The following is a 20,460-nucleotide window of genomic DNA, read 5'->3' on the forward strand; positions in this document are numbered from 1 at the left end:
TGGTCAGTTTTTGCATGTGTGTATATGAAGTATGGACTTCCTTTTATCAATGAGGTAGTTATTTCTAATACCTTGAAAAAAAATCTCAAAGTATACCCTGCAGTACTTGTGTCACCTCGGACATCCCTCTGGGCATAGGCCTGATGTGTCAGTGAGAAGGGACTTTAAAAGGGGCTTGTGTGACCAGAAGTGTGCCCTTTTTTCCAAGTCAATCTGATAAAATATAATGCTTTCTACTGCAAGCCTTGCCTGCCAGTGAGAAAGGACTAATTTTTGCTTGTCAGACTTCACTACTTTTCTGTTCAGCTTTACATTGTCTATGAGTGCCCTTTTCTTGTGTGAACCTGTTTCTTCTCACTCCTTTCTATGTTTCTTGATTTTATTTTTTTTTTAGCTTGCTTTTTGTTTTCTTCTGAGCTTCCTCGCAGTCAATGACAGCTTGACTGTCTTCCTATGCAAACTGACAAACGTGTTTTGGATTAAGTGTGGTTTTGATACAAACATATTTAGACGATCCTCCAAACAACCACCATGAAAATCCTACTCGTAATGAATACTGCCTGTACAGTGCAAAGTCAGGTATTTCTGTTTGCACATTTGAAATCTTTACATTGTTGTGGTTTGTTTTGTTTGTTTGTTTGTTTTTTTTTTTTAATTTCTGCAACACCTATCACACATTGACGTTTTAATTACAATTGGTTAGTATTTTCTCAGCCTCTGGTCACAGTGTTTCTTTTTTTAAGTGAAGTTAGATAACTAGTTACTATTTACTAGTTGTATGTATTTACTGGTATGGGGCTGTGTGTGTGTGTGTAGTACGCATCTTTTAGAAGCCTCTTTCCTCAGCTTACATCCTGCCCCAACTCAAGATGAAATACAGTATAGTTTTATCAAAACAAACAAATAAATATGCCGTATTTTTTTGAATATGTGCCCTGTTGTATTTGTTAGAAAACAGAAAGAAACCCTGAAGCTTTTTTCCCCAAAGCACCCCTGCATTTCAGCACCAGTTTGGTTTATTCAGAGGTAATATGAGGGAAAATGTTCTCTCGGCTGCTTCTTTCCTCTAATGGCCTCCCTACCTCAGAGCCCACGGAACCTGCTCCCTAATGTTGAAGCGCCCCTTCTGCTTCTCATTTTGTGGAGGTTATCTGAGAAAGAAGGTTATGAGAGGGCTTATTTTTATGGACTGGAATTTAAAAGGTATGCATTATGTGTATGAAACTTTAATTAGACCCTGGTTGCAAAGGCGGCACAGCTTTAAGGTAGTTCTCTAGGTTAATAATAGAGTTGGAGATCCCAGTATGAGTAAAGTTACCAGACCTGAGGACACAAAGCAAGATGGCTTGCTCTAACAGCCTGTGTTTCAGTTGCTAGGTTTCTGTAATCTTTCAGCCTTTCTCAACAGCACAACATGTGTTTCCTTTAAAAAAAAAAAAAAAAAAAATCCATCAGTGCAAAACCATAGGGAGGAAAACTTCTGTTTTGTGGTTTACAGCTCTTAGAGACAGGTGTGATAGGTGTCTTTATAAATACCTGAGAGAGACCTGCTGCTGCTGGTTTTAGAAGTCCATGTGTTCTGAGCTAGTGCTTCCAAGCGTATTCACAGCTGAATTGTCATGCAAGAAATGCTGAGTGAGGGCCAGTGAAATTAATACTTCTGAGTCTCACTGAGACTGTCTGATACCTTTGAGTGCAGGCTTAGCTGGTCAGACCAGTTTGTACCATGAAATGTGTTCATCCAGCAATATATTGCCTGTTCTCTGCAATAAGTAATAAATCAAGCATATGGTCTGAAAAATGAACTTGCACTTCATTATGTGATGAAAATATACAGCAGTTTTTGTTTAATCCTTTTTTTTTAAAAAAAAAAAAAGTTAGTTTGCCTTTTAAATCTAATACAGGGCTACAGAGGCAAAGAAGAAATTTTGGTCTCCTCTAAAAATGCCCTTCTTATATATGTTTAATATAAAGATGTTAATTATAAAGAGGAATTACAAAAGATCTTACTTTCTATTTCTTACTGCTCTGACAAAGAATTCCTTGGAGAATTACAGAAATTCATCAAAGACTTCTTCAGAGTTCATTTTACATCTGTAGCACTTACAGTCTGTCTTTAAAAGCTTTAACAAAGCACTATTAACAAAAATACTCCCCCCCAATAAAATAAAATACGAAGAGTTTTAGCCATTTGCACTATCCTCTTTCCCCACCAGTTAAAATGGGGGTTCCTACATTTGTATTTGTGATATCAACAGTCTCTCGGTCTTGGAGGATTATTACAACAGTATAAAAAGCCTCAGCAATTCTGTCCCAGTGGTCCTTCAGCAGACTGCACACTTCTGTATGTCTAGGTTAAAAGATCTGTTCACCCACCTCATGGCCTCCCAAAATCCTCAAGAGATCTTTACTGACATAAAAAACGAAAGTACTTGCATTACTTTTGACAGGTCTTCTGTAAAAAGAGAATGATGAGCCAGTGTAAAGCAAAATACTTCCTTATGAAATATTTTCTGAGAGGTGTTGGGAAAAGAAGCAACGTTACCAAAAAGTTCTGAAGAGGCACACTTTTCAGGTGATGAGTCAAAAAAAGGTCCCATCAGCTGCAGTGTTGCATTCTTCAGAGGTGAGCTTGGCCCACTTGTCAGAAGGCAGTATTCCACATGGTGTTAGCTCGAGGAAGCGGCAGCACCTCAGCAGTGCTTTATTCTGGAAGTGGTTTGAACACTCAGTGCTTACAGCCAGGAATTTTGAAGCTTTCAGGCATGTTTCTAGTACAAACACACACACACACACACCGCCCCCCCCCAAAAAAGATGAGAAAGCAGGTTATAGAGGCATTAGGTACAATTCAGATGTACATAAATGAAAAATTATTTTTTACAGAAGTAAGAGCTAGGTGAGGCAAAAAATGTGGTTCTGCCTTCCCTCACAGTACTATCCTGGCTGTCCTGGCAAATTTTAATCCCAGCTCAGACAAGATTTCATGGCGTTACAGCACTGAAGCACTACAGATATGCTTTTACAAAACAAGAGATATGGATGCTTTCGATAATTTTATTCAATGTCCTAATTGTGTTTGTTTCAAATTTATTAGGTTTGAGAATGAACGTCATCTTTAGTAGAGAAATTATATCTGACAAAATTCATCTTGCATCTTACGCTGCTATCAAACGCACGCTGACAACAGCTTTCATTGTTCATCCAAGAAATTATTGTTACTTGTAACAAGTTACTTGTTGTAGATTATTGTACTTGTGTTTGCATTTTTAGAAAGCCTATTTTAGAGGGAAGAATGAATTGTCCTCTGACTATTCAGCTTTTCTGAGGTAACCTCACCAGCTTGACAGTTTTGGAATTGCTGTGTTTGGTCACATTCATAAATTCTGAGTATGTCATCTATTAGAGGCTTAGGTAGCACAAGTTAAATTGCATTAAAGACTGAATTGGCATCTTTAGATTAAATTCAAGAAAATTTGGGAAAGGAGGTCCAAAATCTATTAGAAAATTACTTAGATGTAGAAAGTGGATCTTATTTTAAGGGTCTTTAATGATCACTCTGAAAACCGAGTCTCTTCAGGGTACTTTAGGTGGGTTCAGTAGCAGTGTTTACCTTTCTAAGAGAAGGGCCACCTCTGTTTCCTTTGTGCTGGAGGGGATCTTTGACAACATTCATCAGAACTCTGAAATAAAATTCCTGTCCCGTTCTGAACAAGGATGGTGCTGGATTCATAGCTTGGCTTGTAGCACAAGCAGATTTTGTTTCAGACATTTCAAAGTTACCAAGAGTTAGAAGACAGCAGATCATTTCAAAATATTAGCTGTTGGGAAACCTACTGTAGAGGAGAAGTAAGTTACATTTATTTATGGAGATGAATGCAGATGCGAGTATCACAATACGTTAAACAGGAGAGGGACGGGAAAGGATAATGGGGGTAATAGCAAAACCAGTATCACCATCACTCACTTATATAGGCCAGTTCCATGTACAACTTTATGTTGTGAAGTCATTTGAAACAGTTAAAAATTCCAGTGGCTAATATAAAATGTCGTTTGAAAGTGCAGATTTTGTAGTGTTTCATTTATTTTTTAAATAATTTGGATTCTGTTCCAGATTATTTACAATCCCTTCTTCCAAATTTGTTTCCCTTTTATCTGTGTAAGCATGTGCCGACACTGTTACTTGGTGTACACAAATGCTAATCTACCTTCATGCACACGGAAAATAGCTTTTCTGGCACTGAGTTTAAAACTCCCATAGAATACGTTATTAATCGAAGAAGTCTCTCTTTTTAGAAAAGCCTATCATTTACGTGGTCACCATTGAGGTGGTTATAGATAAATATAATGCTATTTGCTAATAGTGTGGTCTTCAGAACATACAACAAACAACCCCAGATACTCAAAGTGCATTTTGAAAAGATTTAAATTTCAAAAGTAATTTTCCTTCTCTGTACTCTCGTTCCATACACTAACATGATCTAATTATAATGTAACGACAACTTCTTTTCTATTTCCCTGTGTGCTTTAATGCTCTAAATGCATTTCTCTTGGCAGGTCTCTGCAGTGAGGTGAAAGCATGATAACTGTTCAGTTCCCTACAGCGATTAATTCCCTGGTTCTGCGTTTGGCTTTCAAATGCTAGATCATGTATCTATGAAGTTCAAGGAGCAGAGTTGTGAGGGAAGCGGGTAGGGTGAGGCCGGTGTCCATCTGTGTATAATTTAGCTGAATATGACTGCGGCTCAGTAACAGAGCTCCAGCCCAGCTTCTGCTAACTCTGCAGTGCTGAAGTGTGCCTTTAGTTACACGTGCTGGTCTTGCAGACTCTGCCGAGCCTTATCAAACACAGCCAGTTGGTGCTGCTGGTATGAAAGCACAGGGGAGCTCTCATGTGGAAGGTTAATGGAGTGTAATTAGAAAGAAGAATGAACTGCTCAACCACTCTATCTCGTTATACCTGCACCGAGAGTGACAAGTGCTCTGATCTTTTATAAACCCTAGAGCAGAGGTTTAACAGTCTAAAATTATGACAGTATAACTGTCAAACAAGCAAGCACACTATGAAGAAGTAGTATGAACTTATGGATAGGAATGTTTACATTCCCTTATGTGGTCTCTGTTAGTACTTTTTCTCATGCTGGATATTGTCCATATTAATATAACAGATCTCAAATGCATTTTCCTGTGAGGTGTCCATCGAAGCCAGAAAGATCTCTGTGTTCCATGCTTGGCTTCTTCGTGTCTGTTGCCTTATGTAACTCTTACCTTGCAGGATGAAGTGATTGGCACCATCCGAAGGCATTCTGATAGCGAAGAGTTAAGCTTTTGTAGAGAAGAGTTCTGGCAGGAGAAAGAACAGCTACTGGGGTTTACATTCTAGGAACTAACCAAAATTCAAGATTACATACATGATTTCTGATTAGATACTAATACCTGATCCTTTAGTTAAATTAGGTACTATGTACCTCTGTTGAAAACTATCAGGTTCATAAAATGGTTTTTTGTCATTCATCTACTATGCAGATTTTTTTTTTTTAAAGAATAATGATAAACTTCAGTTGTGAAAGTGCATCTAGGAAGTAGAGGACAGACACCACATGTCAAATCCAGAAGGACAAGGAGATTAACCAGTTTAACTTCCTGCATGTTAGAGGCCATTATATTCTACCCCAGTACTCCTGTGTGATGTCTTCTGACTTCAGGGAAACCAGGACCGTTTGGTTATCAGGGTACTGAGTTTTTGTCTTCCACATCTTTGAGTTCCAGAAAACAGGTGGTGGATTGGGCTGCCAGTTATTCTGAAGGCCCTTGCAATGTCAGCAGGTTGATTAGGGGAAATTTGCGCAGGTAATCCTAGCAGGCAGTCCACTTCCTGCATTGCAGTGGAAGAAAAAAAAAAAAAAAAACAAAACAAAAAACAAAAAAACAACATCCCAGCAAGTCTGACCCAGGGAAATTTTTTCCCATTCCAAGTCTAAAATTAATAAGAATCTAAATATGTAAAGAAGGCACACAATAAAAGACATTGAAGGAAGAAGGTAAGCTTGCTTTGCTTAACTTTTCTGTAGCTGTGGCCAATATCTTGTGTTTCAGAGGAAGGTGAAAAAACAGCCTTGAGTATATATGGTTGGTTGTGCCTCTGGAGATGTTCATATTCTGGAAAGTAAGGCTGCCTTTATACAGAGTTTCAGTGATGCAGGAGCGTGCTGGGAACAGTGCTGGCACTCGCACTGTTCCTGGTAAGGGATGAGAATGAGCAGGGGCTTCCCAGGTTCCAGATCCCTCCCCCCCGCACAAGTACTCTACGGTCTACTCCAAAAGTTAGGTTAAGCGTTTCCTTTAGAAAGCTGTATAACCTTGTCCTAAAGACTTCAGATAATGGTAGGCCATTGCCACTCATACAAAGCTGTTCCAGCATTTAACGGTCTCTGCATCTTATTTCAGGGTTGAATTTGTCTACCTTCAACTTGCAACTACAGAATCATCTTTTTATGTTTCTCAGAGAAACTAAAAATCCTCCCATTGTCAGATTTCTTTTCCACGTGGTCCTGGTTTCAGCTGGGATAGAGCTAATCTTCTCCCTCCTCCCCCCCCTTCCTTCTTGGATATGGCAAGAATGTTGTTAATGTACCAATGCTTTTAGTTGTTGCTGAGAAATCAAGGACTTCTCAACTTCTCATGTCCTAGTGCACACGTACACAAGAAGCTGGGAGAGGGCACAGCCAAAACAATGGACCCAAACTGGCCAATGGAATATTCCATATCATCTAATGTCATGCTCAGAATGTAGATAAGGGTCGATTAGGAAGTTCACTCTGGCTTCTGGGCTTGTGGTTTCAGGATTCTCTCTTTGGGATCGCTAGCTGGGAACAGGCTGGGCATCGGTCAGCGGGTGGCGAGCAATCACATTGTTCATTACTTGTTTGTATTTTCTATTGTTGTTATTATTTTAATTTTATTTCAATTATTAAATTGGTTTTATCTCAACCTACAAGACTCCTTACCCTCCAGCTCTCTCCCCCATTCCCTGGGGCTGGGGGAGGGTGAGCGAGCAGCTGTGTGGTGTTTGGCTGCCGGATGGGTTTAAACCACAACACATGTATAAATATCTATACTCAGTGAGAAGTCACCTCTCAATAAACTTAATAGGCTGAGCCCCAGTAAGCCTCACATTACACAGCGTTGTTTGTCGGGTCCTTGATTATGTTTGTGGTTTTCCTTTGACCGGTCTGCAGTAGCTCTGCATCCCTTGTGAAGAAGGTAGCTTTCCATTCTTTTGGCAAAATGCCCGTTCTTGGGTGTTTTTAAGAGAGGTGGAAGTTCACCAAATCTTCAGTTGTTGAGTGGTTTTAGCCTTAGTGAGGTACTTTTTGCGCTGAGATAAATAAACACAGGGACAAAGTCTCCCTCCCCGATGCCATTTAAATTGGGAGGCTAAGGAAGAACCATTGCTTTGTTTTTCAAAGTCACTGTTGACTCATCCACAAACCTTGATCCAGTTGAAGACTAGCAATTTGGGTCTTCTGCAGTGATTTAATCTGATGTCTTTGCTGTGAAGCAGGCATTTTTCTTTGTTTTGATCATGCTTGGTTAACTAAAGAGAAGAGCAGGTCTATTTAGCTGGACAGAATATCTGTATTTGATATACTGTTCAAGTGACTAGGAAGAAGAGAAAATCTGTCATGTGAGTGAGGTGAAACTATGACTTTTTGCTCTGATAACTCATTCTGCCGATGAAGAGGAGCTGAACGGTGAATTGCGATGTGATGTTGTTAGTGATGGGTTTTAATTGTCTTGGCGCTAAACAGTATTTGGTTGACAACGTAGGGAAAAAGCCTATCAGCTGCTGTTAGTTTGTGATGTTTGTAAATCAACTGTGGAAATTAAACATTAGATGCTGTTACCAACATCAGAGTAATCAACAGGTGGTTGTACAATGTAGTCTGAGCATGCGGATCTTGCTGTTCACAAAAGAACAAGTTTGCATTCTGTGGTGAAATAAAACTATTAATCTTGCTTGACACTTCTGATCATGCATGAAGTTGCATGAGCATGAACTCTGTGTGTTTTCTTTCATGAGGAGGAGAGGAGGTGCGAACCAGTCATGAGAACAGCTGTAGGATGCACAAGAATCCTGCTGAAGCTGATTCATTTTTAGTCAAGGATCTGTGTTACTGTGCAGCACTATGCTGTAAAATTACTTGATGACTTATCCTTTCCACTTGGGTTATTCAAAAATATGAGGAGTTAACAGATTAGAAAGTAGATTTCTGTTTAGTTTGATCGTTTCTAAAACATGGTATAAGGTTACTAATTTAAATTGCTCTACCTTGCTTGCTGAATTCAGACAAATGCAGTTTAAAGGATGTCACATTGTGCGGTAAATCAGAAGTAGGAGAAGAGTAGCAGCAGGACTTCCCTGGCAGAGGTGTTTAGCTTAGGCAACTGGCTACCTTGTGTAGATGCAAATGGCTTTTCCATGGGGGTGGTTATTCCTGTGTGTTCTCCTGCATAGGAATAATAATCCACACTATTTCTCGTGCTGAGATTTTATATTCCAAGCTTTGCTCCATGACAGATTTTACAACACCACATTATACACTTCTAGAAAACTAGATTCAGTCAGAGATCATAGAAGCATACTTTACATTGAAGTACAAAAGAACCCTTGTTTAATTTCTACACAATCTAGGTGGCTTTTTTTTTTTTTCCCCTAAGGAGATCTTTTTTCCCTGAAACAGACAAATAGGGGTAGAACAATACAGAGATGGACAAGATAACACTAAAATGAGCACCTTTTCCATGGTAGTCAGCAATTTAATTTTTTAATTTCTTCAGCCTTTTCATGTTGAGGTGATCCCCACATCCTTTTACCCGTTTGTATTTGTACTCAGAAGTATTTTTGAGAAGCAGAAAATCCTAACTCAAAACAAACCTTGTCAAACCTTATCAAATTTGAAAAAAATTAATTTCATTCCTTTCATTCCATTCCTCCTTAATTACAAAGTACTGCACTTAACTGTTTTTCCTGTTCTGTTTTGCCTGCTGTCAGATACTTAATTCTCCATTCATTAATTGCTTCATTGTTTAATTATTGTAGCTGTTCTTGCAAGTTTATTTCTGTTAACATAAGTACTGGGGTAAGAAGGTAGATATTAGATTTATTTAATATATAAGCTGCAGGAAAACATTGTATGTGTGCTGCTCCTGCTAGTTCAGTCTCTGTTCCCTACTTTGTGCAAGAGTAAAAATTCTAAAACGAGAAGACAGTGATGCATAAGGCATTTCACAGTACAACATTCCCTTCCAAAAATTAATTGGTCTTGTGGTGCTGCAAATGGTAAAAGACACAGTACTGAAAATAAAGCAATCAAGAAGTCACATAAAGCAGAATGGCACAGCAGCTATTTTTGGTCATTTTCATTTATAATTCTAGCTATATTTTAACATAAAATAAAAAAATTATAAGCATTCTCCCCGGTTAAGAATGAAGGAATGAACATTATTTTCAGAACTTACATAATTCACTTCTAAATGATTTCTAGCAACTTCAAGGAGTGTTTCTCTATCATAAAGGAAAAATCCCACATTCTTTTTCAAAGTATGTGTGTTCATGTGTGAATGGTGTCTTTGTTTCCAAATCACACCTGTAGTAATTATTTTATATAGTCTAAAATATAATGAAGTGTAGTAAGTTTACCAGCATTTTTAATGTCAGAAATACTTTTCACGTCATGCCCATGTTATATAACAATATTTATCTGACAAAATGTTAAAGTAGATTTTTACAGAATGAAGATTTATTTAAATTCCATTATACACAAGGTAACCTATGCCATATTCAGTAATTGTATTAAAGATATTAAGACTGCAAAGCAAGCTCATGAATTTAGGGTGTCCCAAAATTAACTGTACTGTCTTGGTCCATCTCTAGTGCTCATTAGTATCATAAGCGTGTTGCTCAGTTTATCCCATAGGACCATCATGGCAGAGGGAAGAGAAGCATTCAGTTCCCATAACATGCTCCTCAACCGCTTTTAAACACACAGGAGCTGTCCTTGTGTCTTTGTGCAGCTTTTAGCCACATGTTCTGTGGGCTGAATGCAGCACGTGATCTTTGGGACGGTTACCGGAGTGTTGGCAATGCAGCCCTTGACTGGGTATGGTTAAGGTATCTGTGTATTTAACAAAAGCTTAAAAAAAAAAAAAAAAAAGTTTTTAAACTATAAAAAGAAATAGTGCACATTTCAGTAATCATGCCCAGTAAGGTGTTCAAGGACGAGGTGGAGGTGGTTTCCCAGTCCCGCTGCCACGTTCCCGTTCAGCACACAAGCATCCCTGCCCTGAGAGAGTCTTTTCTGACTGAAAGGTGTAGGTGCCAGTTTGGTCACCTTGAAGAAGTAGGAAATTGTACCATGCTTTTTTCTTGGAATAAACTCCTTTCTAATTTAGTCGCTTTTGATTTTCTTTGTTGGTAAAAAGATCTAGGTATGATTGAAGCACAGCCAGAAGTGCAAAATTCCATAAAAATAATACGGGATAACCACAGAAATAGCTGAAAATACTTCTGTAGTCCTTTGATCGTTCTCTCAATGGAATTTAATTCAAGTTGCTTTGTACAACAGGTTTTTTTCCTTACTGGTGTAGATTCTGCGTCATCAATTTCTATAATTGGATTTCACTATTTTAAATTTTAGGCACTATCTTAAAGCAGGAGATGAGTGTACAATTACTCTCCCTGCTTGTAATCTTTCCACTCCCAAATTCCACTCCTAAAGTGCACTGCCTTTACAGATTAAAGACTAACCATGCCAGGGCTCCAAAACCTTTTAGCTTCTTTCTGCCAAAAGAGTTTTGGTATCTTTCTGTTTTGTTGTGAAGCAGATGTATTTCACTTCTCTTTGGGTGGCGGCAGGGCCTGGTGCTTGAAAGGAGAGGGGAAGGAGGCTGGAAAGGAAGGTTGCAGAGAAGTGAAATTCCCTCCATCCTCCCCACTCACAAGGTGGAGCTTATTTGAAATCAATACTTTCTCTTACCATTTCATTCACAGCAGTTGGCAACTTTTATATCCCAGAGAACATTTCTTGGTCACTGGGGGAAGAGGTAGCAGAGGATCTGTAATAGTTGACTTCCAGGAATTGCTGGAGCAGGGAAGCGGGTCACTAGCAGGCAGTTGAGCAATTCAAGCCACATCAGCTTTGGTTTTGTGATATAAGAGGTATGCGTTGCAAGGCTCTTCAGTACTTTACTTTTCTCTCTCATTTTTAGAAGATTTTTATATTTTAATTTTTATAGATTTTTGAAGTTTAAAAACAGACCCAGTTTTAGATACGTATGCTTTCCTGAAAGAAGAAGAAAATGTGTCACCAAATAAAAGATCTAGTATTTAAAAAATTGCTGTACTCAAAGAACTACTTTGTTATGGGTTGATGGATTAAAATGGAAATAATACTTAGCTAATAATGTTATACTTAAACCTTACTAGGTTTTAAGTTTACTCCAAGGACTTACCTTATAGCAACATATTCATGATAGTTTTTTAATATGAGCACAGAGAAGTCATCTTTTGGCACAGATATATGGCCAACAAGACGTAGAGGCAGTTTTTCTGCTTAATCAAACCAAAATAATCTTCTGACTCTGTGTTAGGATCTGGCCTGTGCCATGAATGAGAAAGCGTGGTATCGCTAAATGTCACAACATTGATTACAGTTATTACCTTTAAGAAGGGGTCATATAAGATGTCTTGGGCTCTGTGAACTCAGCCGTGTGAACGGTTCTTGATGAGATTGGTGATAAAGATGTCAGGACAGCAAGAGCTATGAGAGTATGTAGTAGGCTTATGGGGCACCGACAAATGGGGTTTGGAGTAGTCTGATAGCAACCATTGCAGAGGGCTAGCAGTAACTTTTTGGGTGGAAAACAGTTTGGAAGAAAGGAAGTGATTATTAATTTTTTTCACATTCTGTATTGGCGTTCAGCTTTAAGGAAGATTCAGTAAACTTGAAAGACAAATGCTTTTTGTATATTTGTAGTGTTGCTGGAAAAGAAACTATTTTAGGAATATGGGAAGAGTTAGCTTTCTGACATGCAGAAAACTATTATGTGGTGTTTATGATGATGTGTTCATGAGTTAATCTCAATTTAAAATTTTGAAGTTGTCAGTAAGAATTTAATTAAATGTTCTTAAATAAGAGTGGGAAAGGAAAATGGTAATGATTACATTTAAAGCATTAGGAATGTTTATTAGGAGTTCTGTGGTACTTTAAAATAACCTCAGCCTCACTGGCACTCAGTCTCTAAGGCACGTAGCTAGGATTTTATACCAGCCTTGGCAAATTCCAGTCATACAGACTGCGCTTTCTGCAGCACAACCCGCCTTCAAAATTGATTAAGAACAGTCAAATCACTGAAGAACAATTTGAAAATACAGTTTTACCGAAGTATCAACTCCGACAGTCGACGAGAGTTTCTTTCGCACTGCTCTCCTGTTGAATCCCCTACAAAGCGAGGCGCTGCTCGCGGCGCGGCAGCCGGGGCTCCTGCGCGGCGCGGCGGCTCCAGCGGAACGCCGTGGATGGTGTCAGACCAGCAGCGTGGGCTGGGGCCGGGCAGAGGGTAGTGCTCAAAACGGGTCTGGAGCCGCTCTTGGTTCCTCTATAGGTGCAACCCTGAGAGTCTTGTCTGGTTTGGCTAGTTTGGAATATGTTGTTTGGAGTCTCCTCCTTGATAACTACTAGCAAACAGATAATCCCAACAGTCTTGCAGGTAGTGAAATGGTTTCTGTAGTTTCAGCGTGGTGTTTTTGCTGACAGTTGGTAGGAGCAGCTTAATAAACTGCATAAGCAATTGACATGCACTGCGAACTTCAGTTTTACTCTCTGAATCTTAAAAGCATTAGATGTTTTCTTCCAATTTAATATCTGCATAATGGATATGGATGGCAGGATATGCTGCTGCCAGGCAGCTCTCAGCAGCCTCTAACAGGCAAGCGTAGACTTCCAGAGCAACAGCATTTTTCCACTCACGTTATCTGTCTTGTGCCAAATATGCTGAGCCTCAGTTTTGGCACAAGGCACTAATAAAAGTTGCGCTTTGGCCCTGTTTTTTCCCCAGCTCTGCACGCCGTGGTTTGAGGCCGGGGGTGGAACAGGCAGCGTGTGAATGCAATGTGACTCACCTCGCTCCTGCTCCCCTACTCCCGTCCTCGCTGGCTCTCGCCCTGCTGTAGCAGTATAGCAGAGGAGTCCTCCAGCCTGCCTCTCCCTCTCCTCTCTCTCTCTTTTTAAATTTTTTAAAAAAATCCTGTCAGTGATGTTCCTCCCATTGTAAAGAACAAGATGGAAATGAGTTCTTGGGCCATTGCTGCTGATTTCCTCCAGCTAGGGAATCGGTAGAAGAGGACCATTATCACTGAATTTCATAAAGGCATCTGTGGAAGACAGAAACTCCCTTCCTGTTCATGCCGGGTATAGTAATTCTGTAGCCTCCTGTGCCGCGTATGCGCAGTCCAATTTTTTGGCAGGTATTCCATAGGCATGTTGCATTATTTCCTCTTCTACTTTGTTCCGTTCTCCTCTGCCTTGGGTTACTCTCTGGAAATGTTTTTTCAACTCCTGTATCTGCTTGCTGACATGGCACTTTGGTTTGCATGTTAACGTGGTTGATCTTTTCAGAAAGCAATTTGCAGTGATTGTTCAGTTATTATGTATATGAACAAGCTGGTAGACACAGGCCATTTAAAGCTATGTAAAATATCTGAATTAGAAAAATGCCTTCTACACTCCTGTTATTTTCTCCTTGTAAAAGGGAACAAACAATTTACAGCTTTTAGACTTTGACAGCTTTTAGCACTTTTCTGGATGCAGTGTAAAATAGTTCCTTCACACGGCCAGCCATTACGAACTCCCTGAATTTTTGGAGCTGAGTGTGCATCCCCAGCCAGGGCTGTGGGTTTTGTAGAAGCCAGACAGTCCTCTTTCTGTACACCTCTGAGTCGCTGAATTCAGCCTTTTGCAAAAAGGTCAGTCATGTGAGCTCATGCATTTCAACCTTATGAAACAGGGGTGGGTTTTCTGTTACTCGTGTGTTTTATTTGGCTTTTTAAAGTTCCAGTTCTCAAATCTGCCAGTGTGGGGCCCTGTGCCTTTTGTTATCTTCTTCTGGGCTACAGGTACACATTCACTGTGTGAGGCACCGTGCAGTTTTAACTCATCATAAGCAAGATACTTGGAATCAAAAGTCTACAGTATGTCCACAAGAACTATGCAGAGAACAGATAATTTGTTGGCTCAGAATTTCATAATCCTGTGTGAAAGAAATTTGAGGAAAAAATGGTTTCAGTTGGTTGTAAATAGCTGATTTTTTCTTTTTCCCCTCCATCTCTCTGTTTTGTACTGTGTCTTAGTACTAATGCATCAAAACAAAAATCAAAACATTTGATATTGTCAGAATGTTTTTTTCTTTTCCTTTCCTTTCTGTGTAAGTGGAACTGCTTGGGGGAGCCCACTGTCAGCACCTGGCTCTGGTGGAGGTTTCCTGACCCTTTCTGTTTCCATTAGAGCTTTCTCAGTCAAGCCCCTACCACATTTGTTGGCTTTACTGTCCTCTTCCAAAGCCAACCTTGTCATAGAACCATTTTGGAGTATGCGTAGGCTCTTGATCAAGGAGGCTTAAGTATCTATCTAAATCTTTTTAAAGCTGTCTTAGTTTGGGGGTGGTTGGAGTGTAGGAAAAAATATCCATTTTCTATCATGCACAAAAGTTAAAAGAAGTCTTGTGGTGTTTTCACCCTTGTCCACACTAGAGCATAATATGAACATAAATTGTGAGCCCTTATTACCCACGTGGTGACATGGTATCTTATCCTGCAGGTCACCTGGTCTGCTCTTTAATCTATTTAGTTACCATCTAAAGATACACAATGGCTACCAGGAGAAGAAACTTTTTTTAAAAAATATTTTCAAACTTTCATGGAAGCTATAATGTAATAGGAAACCTTTAAGCTGGGAGAAGTGAATCTGTGCCATTTCCTTCCCACTTAGGTAGCCCTATCTGATTTTATTTCAGGTGGCAATAGTTTTGAAGAGAATGACCGCACATCCATGCCCTTCCTATTCCCCCACTTTGCACTCAAACTGTCTGTCTCTCTCCACTCAGTTTTGAGTGAAGGATGAGAAGTCCTTTTCTGTTGCTGTTTAGGAATGGTGCATATTTGAAGGAGTCAGAAACTCTGGAATCTGAATGCTAACATGTCTCAAGTGAATATAGGTTAATGAGGTCTTGCAGTGGTTTGTGAACGGGATGAATTTTAGTGGGTGGGTTTCTACAAGGACAGCAAGGTCACCCTGCTGGGTAGCAGTACTTCTCTGGGGCCTATTTTGACACTGTGCCTATTAGATAACATCAATATTTAAAATTCCAAAAGGAAAATCCCACTAAGCTTCTGAGCAGTTCTTTATTTACATTAAATAAATGTAACTTTGGCTGTTATTATCTTCTTTAATATGTGCAGCTAAATAACTGTCGTTTCTGTTTATGTTTTTGTTTATCTGATAGAAAAGAGTGGTGGAACAGCTTCGGAAGAATTTGATAGTGAAGCAGGAACAGCCGGACAGTAAGTTTCAAATACAGCCCTTGGCACAGTCAGAAAACAAACTACAGACACCACAGCCACAACCACTACAGCAACTACAGCAACATCACCATCAACAGCAACAGCAGTCTACTGCACCCTCTCCAAACGTGATTGGATCACAGGTAAAAATCTCTACAATAATTCTTTTCCTTGCTAAAGGTGAAGTTCACTAAAAAAAATTAAAAAAAAGCGCAGAGAGTAAATCACAAACTTTCAGTTATGCCCATTAGCATACCAATATTAATTTCTCCTTCTGTGCATATACAGATATGGGTTTTGTGGAGTTTTTTTGACAATAGACTCCTATGTGAGTGAGAAAAATTATGTAGTGTTTAAAAATCAAATCATAACCTCACAGAAGAGTGGCAGTATCACCTTTCTTAAAAAGAAATGAAAGTTAAGCAAATGAACCTATCTTTTCTGTAGACGTATGAATGATTGTCTGTCTATACCACCCAGTAGGTCTCAAGAAACAGTAAAGACTTTATACATACTGTATGAGGTGTGTGATTAAAATACTTTATTTTTAAAAGACGGAGTACCCACTGTATCCGTGAAGAAAATGTAAGAGTTCCCTCTTCTTTCTGCTTTGTTCTTTTTAAACAGATGTAACTCATATCAAATAATACTTCACCTGAGTTCGTAACGATTCATCCAGAAAGAGTGCAATGTTAATTGCGAAGTTTGAGTTTTAGAAAGTTGTGTCTTTATTGGGAAAGTACACTGAATTTCAGTACAGTATAGGATTAGAGGTATAATCCCAGAACTCACCAGAGGAAGTGGTCTGCTTCTACTGAGAGGGGAATTCTGAGTTTTTCCTGTTCAAATATTTAGCATTCCAAAAGCGTGCTAGTAAAACAGCTAGAAAGTACAGGAAGGTGTTTTGTAAAAAGAAGTGTTTGTGAGGTTTTTTTTCCTGTTGATGCAATCTCAGCAGCTCATGCTTAGCTGAATAGGCCAGTGGCAGAATTCACCTGTGAAGTTTACTTTATGCACATTGCAGTAAATCACAACCATAGCTGTGACCAGTTGTGATTCTTATCTTCCCCTTTCCTGGAAGTAGAGGAGGGAGAAATGGTTGGGCTTTAGTTCTCTCATTAACTCAGCAAGTTGTTTTGGATGCGCTCTAAAAATGTATTTGTGAGGATTGGGTAGATGTGTTTTTGAGAAAAGAATGTTGAAGAAATGGAGTAAACTTAACTAAGGAAGAAACATTTCTGAGCAGCAACATCAATATCAAAACTAAAACAGAACAAAGAAGTAAAGATTACTGTGTCCTAAATGTTTATAGGCAAACAATGGATCACTCTTTGCTATATCACAGATATCTGTTTTTCAGTCAGGAAACATGACTGCAAAAGCAGTTTCATGTGTTTCTCCGTATTCCACACTTTGCATTCATGCATTAACTTCCAGGTCATCTCCTGGGTTATAAAAATCGAGGTTTTGTTCAAAGTTAAAGAGCCCTCTAGTGAAACAGTCAAAAAACTGCTACACCCTTCTGACTATCATTGATACAGTTGGAAAGTAATTACAAACTGAAAGGTAGGTCATCCTCACATTTGAGAAAATAAGCCAGTTCTTATCCCTAATGCTTTTCTAGTTTTATTTATGTTGGTATAATTCTGAAGTAACCTCACTCGCTTCTGTACACGTTGTGCTTCTAAGGTTGTGCCTCTGTCCTGTTGCCACTCAATCTCTTTCAACCAAGTCAAATACTTTGTGTCTCTAAATTAAAGTTTTTTGGTGCCTACCTTTTAAGGCCATGTCAGTAAAGAGAATGCTTTCAGTGGTTATTTTCAGAGTAATTCAGTTTAGGAATCAAGGTATATATGCTGCCTTAGTAGTGATATTTTAATATACTTATATAGTGCAGTAAGAGAGGCTTTTTAAGCTTTTATAAAGCAGCAAGCCTGCTAAAAGGTCATATTATTGCAATGTTATTATGTGAAATAATGCAGACTTACTATGAATACCACTTCAGTATGAATTTGCGCATTGAAAACTTTTTTAGACTAACCAAGGTAATTAATACCAAGCAAAGTAAAAGGGATATTCAGGCTCTGTGATCTGCTGACTGAAACCATACTCTTAGTACTTAGACTTACTAAAACCCCTTGAAAGAGTCACAGTCTTGTATTACATGACTGATTACACTTTTCTTTAAAATGTTTATGGATGAATGTAATGCTTGTGAAAATTATACCAGGCTACATTTCATTGGAAAAGCTTGAATAATGTTACTGCGTTGGTGGAGTAGAGCCTCTTGCTTTGGAGAAGGTGCAGCAGGGCTTGATAAGGTCTTGAATATCAAATAAAAAGTTAAGCAAATTGTTCATGTCGCAACAAGGAAAAGTTAATTATGCCTGGATTTTGTATAAATAAATAAAATTGAAGCATGAATTATCCTTTGATTTGGCATTATACGGTGTTTGAATTTTTTTCACACTTGTGTGTAATTAACAGGGGTTAGAGGTTAAGCTTTATGAAATTAAAGGTGTGAAGGTAAACTGTATTTTTGTTTAAGGAAATAATATTGGTGAAAATACTGAAGAATCCAACTGGAAATATATTTATGTTATGTTATTAAAAAGAAGAGAAAGGTCTTGTGTGATTCAAATCAAGCAGTCTAGATGAGGCATGTTCAGAACATGAAAAAAGACGGCCTGATCCCTGGTTCTTCATTTTTTCCTGTTGTAGAGCCTAGTGCTGACATCAGGAGGGAATGGTCGTTATTTCATCCTAAGAGCGTTTGATCACGCCAGTAACTGTCTTGAAGATGCAGTGTCATTGGTATAATTGATTTTCTACACCAAAGAGAAAAGAAATAAGCTCACTTGCCATTCTGTTGAGTGTCGCTTGTCATGAGTTTTCTGTGCATGTTGTGTTCTGGTTTTATATGGAGACTCTCTTGCCTTGTTGCTTTTTGAATGAGATGTGTAATTGTCTGTTTCCTGTAACATCTTAAATGACAGTACATTTTAAAACAAAACTATGAAATTACAGTTGTTTTAACTTGGCATTTGTGGGCATAGTGCATTCAGGCATTTCAGATAACTGCTGGCATGAAGTGGTTCAAAACCACGCTCTTTAGAACAGGCCAAGAGCAATCATGGTCTCACATGTATGTTCCAAAACCAGCCTGCTCCATCGAAGTTAAACTTAATTGCCTGCAGCTGGGCAGACTAACAGCCAGCTCTTACAACTTCAGGACAGCCCTACTGATATTCTTAGGAATGAAAGTTAAGGGCTAAATAACTGTTTGTGTGGCTAAAACTGAAATTTGGGATACCCAAAATCAAAATACGTTCTTAAAGGAACCAATTTATTGATGTTTTTTCCCTCTTCCTCTGTTTGTGGGGATCTCTGTAAATAAAGTTTCCATTTGAAGAACTGAGTTTTAATCGGTAAGAAGCTAGTTTGCTGGTATGTTTCATAAACCTCCACTTTATAGGTTTGCTATTGACAGTACATATTTGGAAGTAATATGAAACTAAAAGATCCAAAAATGCATATGCCACTACTAACACTTGATTGTCATTTTCTCGGGAATTTGTTTTGAATCAATCTGTAATGCTGCAGATGATGAAAATAGACCCAACAGGTGCCTCAAATGAGAATCCTTTCTAGCTATCCGGTTTTCAGAGGCGTAAGATATGTGCTTGTCTGAACAGTAGGTAGATAAACTCCGTGCTGCCTTTTCTTTCTCTTACTGTCTGTTATTTCTGACTAACCAACCCACGTCCTGTCTGATACGAAGTGTCTCTGTCTCTTACAGTGTATTTTCTGTTTCCCTTAGAAAACTGTAACTACAGCTTCTATGATCACCACTAAGACACTACCTCTCGTCTTGAAAGCAGCAACTGCGACCATGCCTGCCTCTGTTGTGGGTCAGAGACCTACCATTGCCATGGTTACTGCTATCAACAACAATCAGAAAGCAGTCCTCAGCACTGATGCGCAGAATGCACCAGTCAACCTCCAGACAACAAATAAGGTCACTGGGCCAGGAGCTGAGGCAGTCCAAATAGTGGCAAAAAACACAGTAACTTTGGTAAGCGTTTCGTGTGTTTGCCCTGCAGATATGTGTGGGTTTGGTTTACAGGAGGGCTATTGGAAAAAAAAAAATAATAATAAGCAGTTAGGTTTTTGCCCAGAAGGGAGAATAGTAGGGAGATGTCATGAGTCTTTGATAGTTGACATTGTTAAAATGCTAGAGAAAAGCATTTACTGTTTACCTGGGTTGTTATTACTGGTTTGCTTTATAGAATTAAATCAGTGCTATCATCATCTCTGTGTAAAGTTTCCCCTGTTAGTAATTGTTAGTTATGGGGAAGTAACGATTGTTTCGCCCCTACCTAATCTATGTGGCTGTGTTCTGCAGAATTCCTACTCTTGTCTTTGGTAAAGAAGATGTCATACTTTCTTCATTTGATCAGTTTGGGTTTTCATTTTAGATTTTTTTGAGTCAATCTCTCTCATTCTCTCTGAGTGATAAAGTCTCCGGTGTTGGACTTTACTCTGCCCGCTACCATGTCTTCACTCACCACTTTTTCATACACGTATACAGATCCTGTTTCTTTAAGCATGTGTTTTGGAAAGTGCTTTGATTACATCACACAGTCTTTTCCAGAATAGTTAGCCACCTAGAAGTAAAAGAAGCAATGGGTTATTGGAGGATTCTTGGTCTGGAAACCAGGCATTGTATGGCATCACAACAGGGAAATTCTGGAGTAAAGGCTGAGGCTTCACTAAACATAAATCCAATTTATCTTTATTTAAAAATACAGTTTAATAATGCAAGTGGAAGTAATTTTGCT

At 38.9% G+C, this 20,460-nt stretch overlaps 1 protein-coding gene across 11 annotated transcripts in view; it reads left to right on the forward strand.

Moving 5' to 3' along the window:
• Nucleotides 1-20,460, forward strand: part of PHF21A (PHD finger protein 21A) — a 136,003-nt gene that overhangs the window by 92,402 nt on the left and 23,141 nt on the right. For all 11 annotated transcript variants that reach the window (XM_042790653.1, XM_042790660.1, XM_042790652.1 and 8 more), the window contains 2 exons: nucleotides 15,562-15,762; nucleotides 19,440-19,694. In XM_042790653.1, coding sequence (XP_042646587.1) covers nucleotides 15,562-15,762; nucleotides 19,440-19,694 — 456 coding nt within the window. The remainder of the gene's footprint in view (nucleotides 1-15,561; nucleotides 15,763-19,439; nucleotides 19,695-20,460) is intronic.

Source organism: Tyto alba, unplaced genomic scaffold, assembly GCF_018691265.1.
Source record: "Tyto alba isolate M040663 unplaced genomic scaffold, T.alba_DEE_v4.0 Super-Scaffold_18, whole genome shotgun sequence".
Lineage (NCBI taxonomy): Eukaryota > Metazoa > Chordata > Aves > Strigiformes > Tytonidae > Tyto > Tyto alba.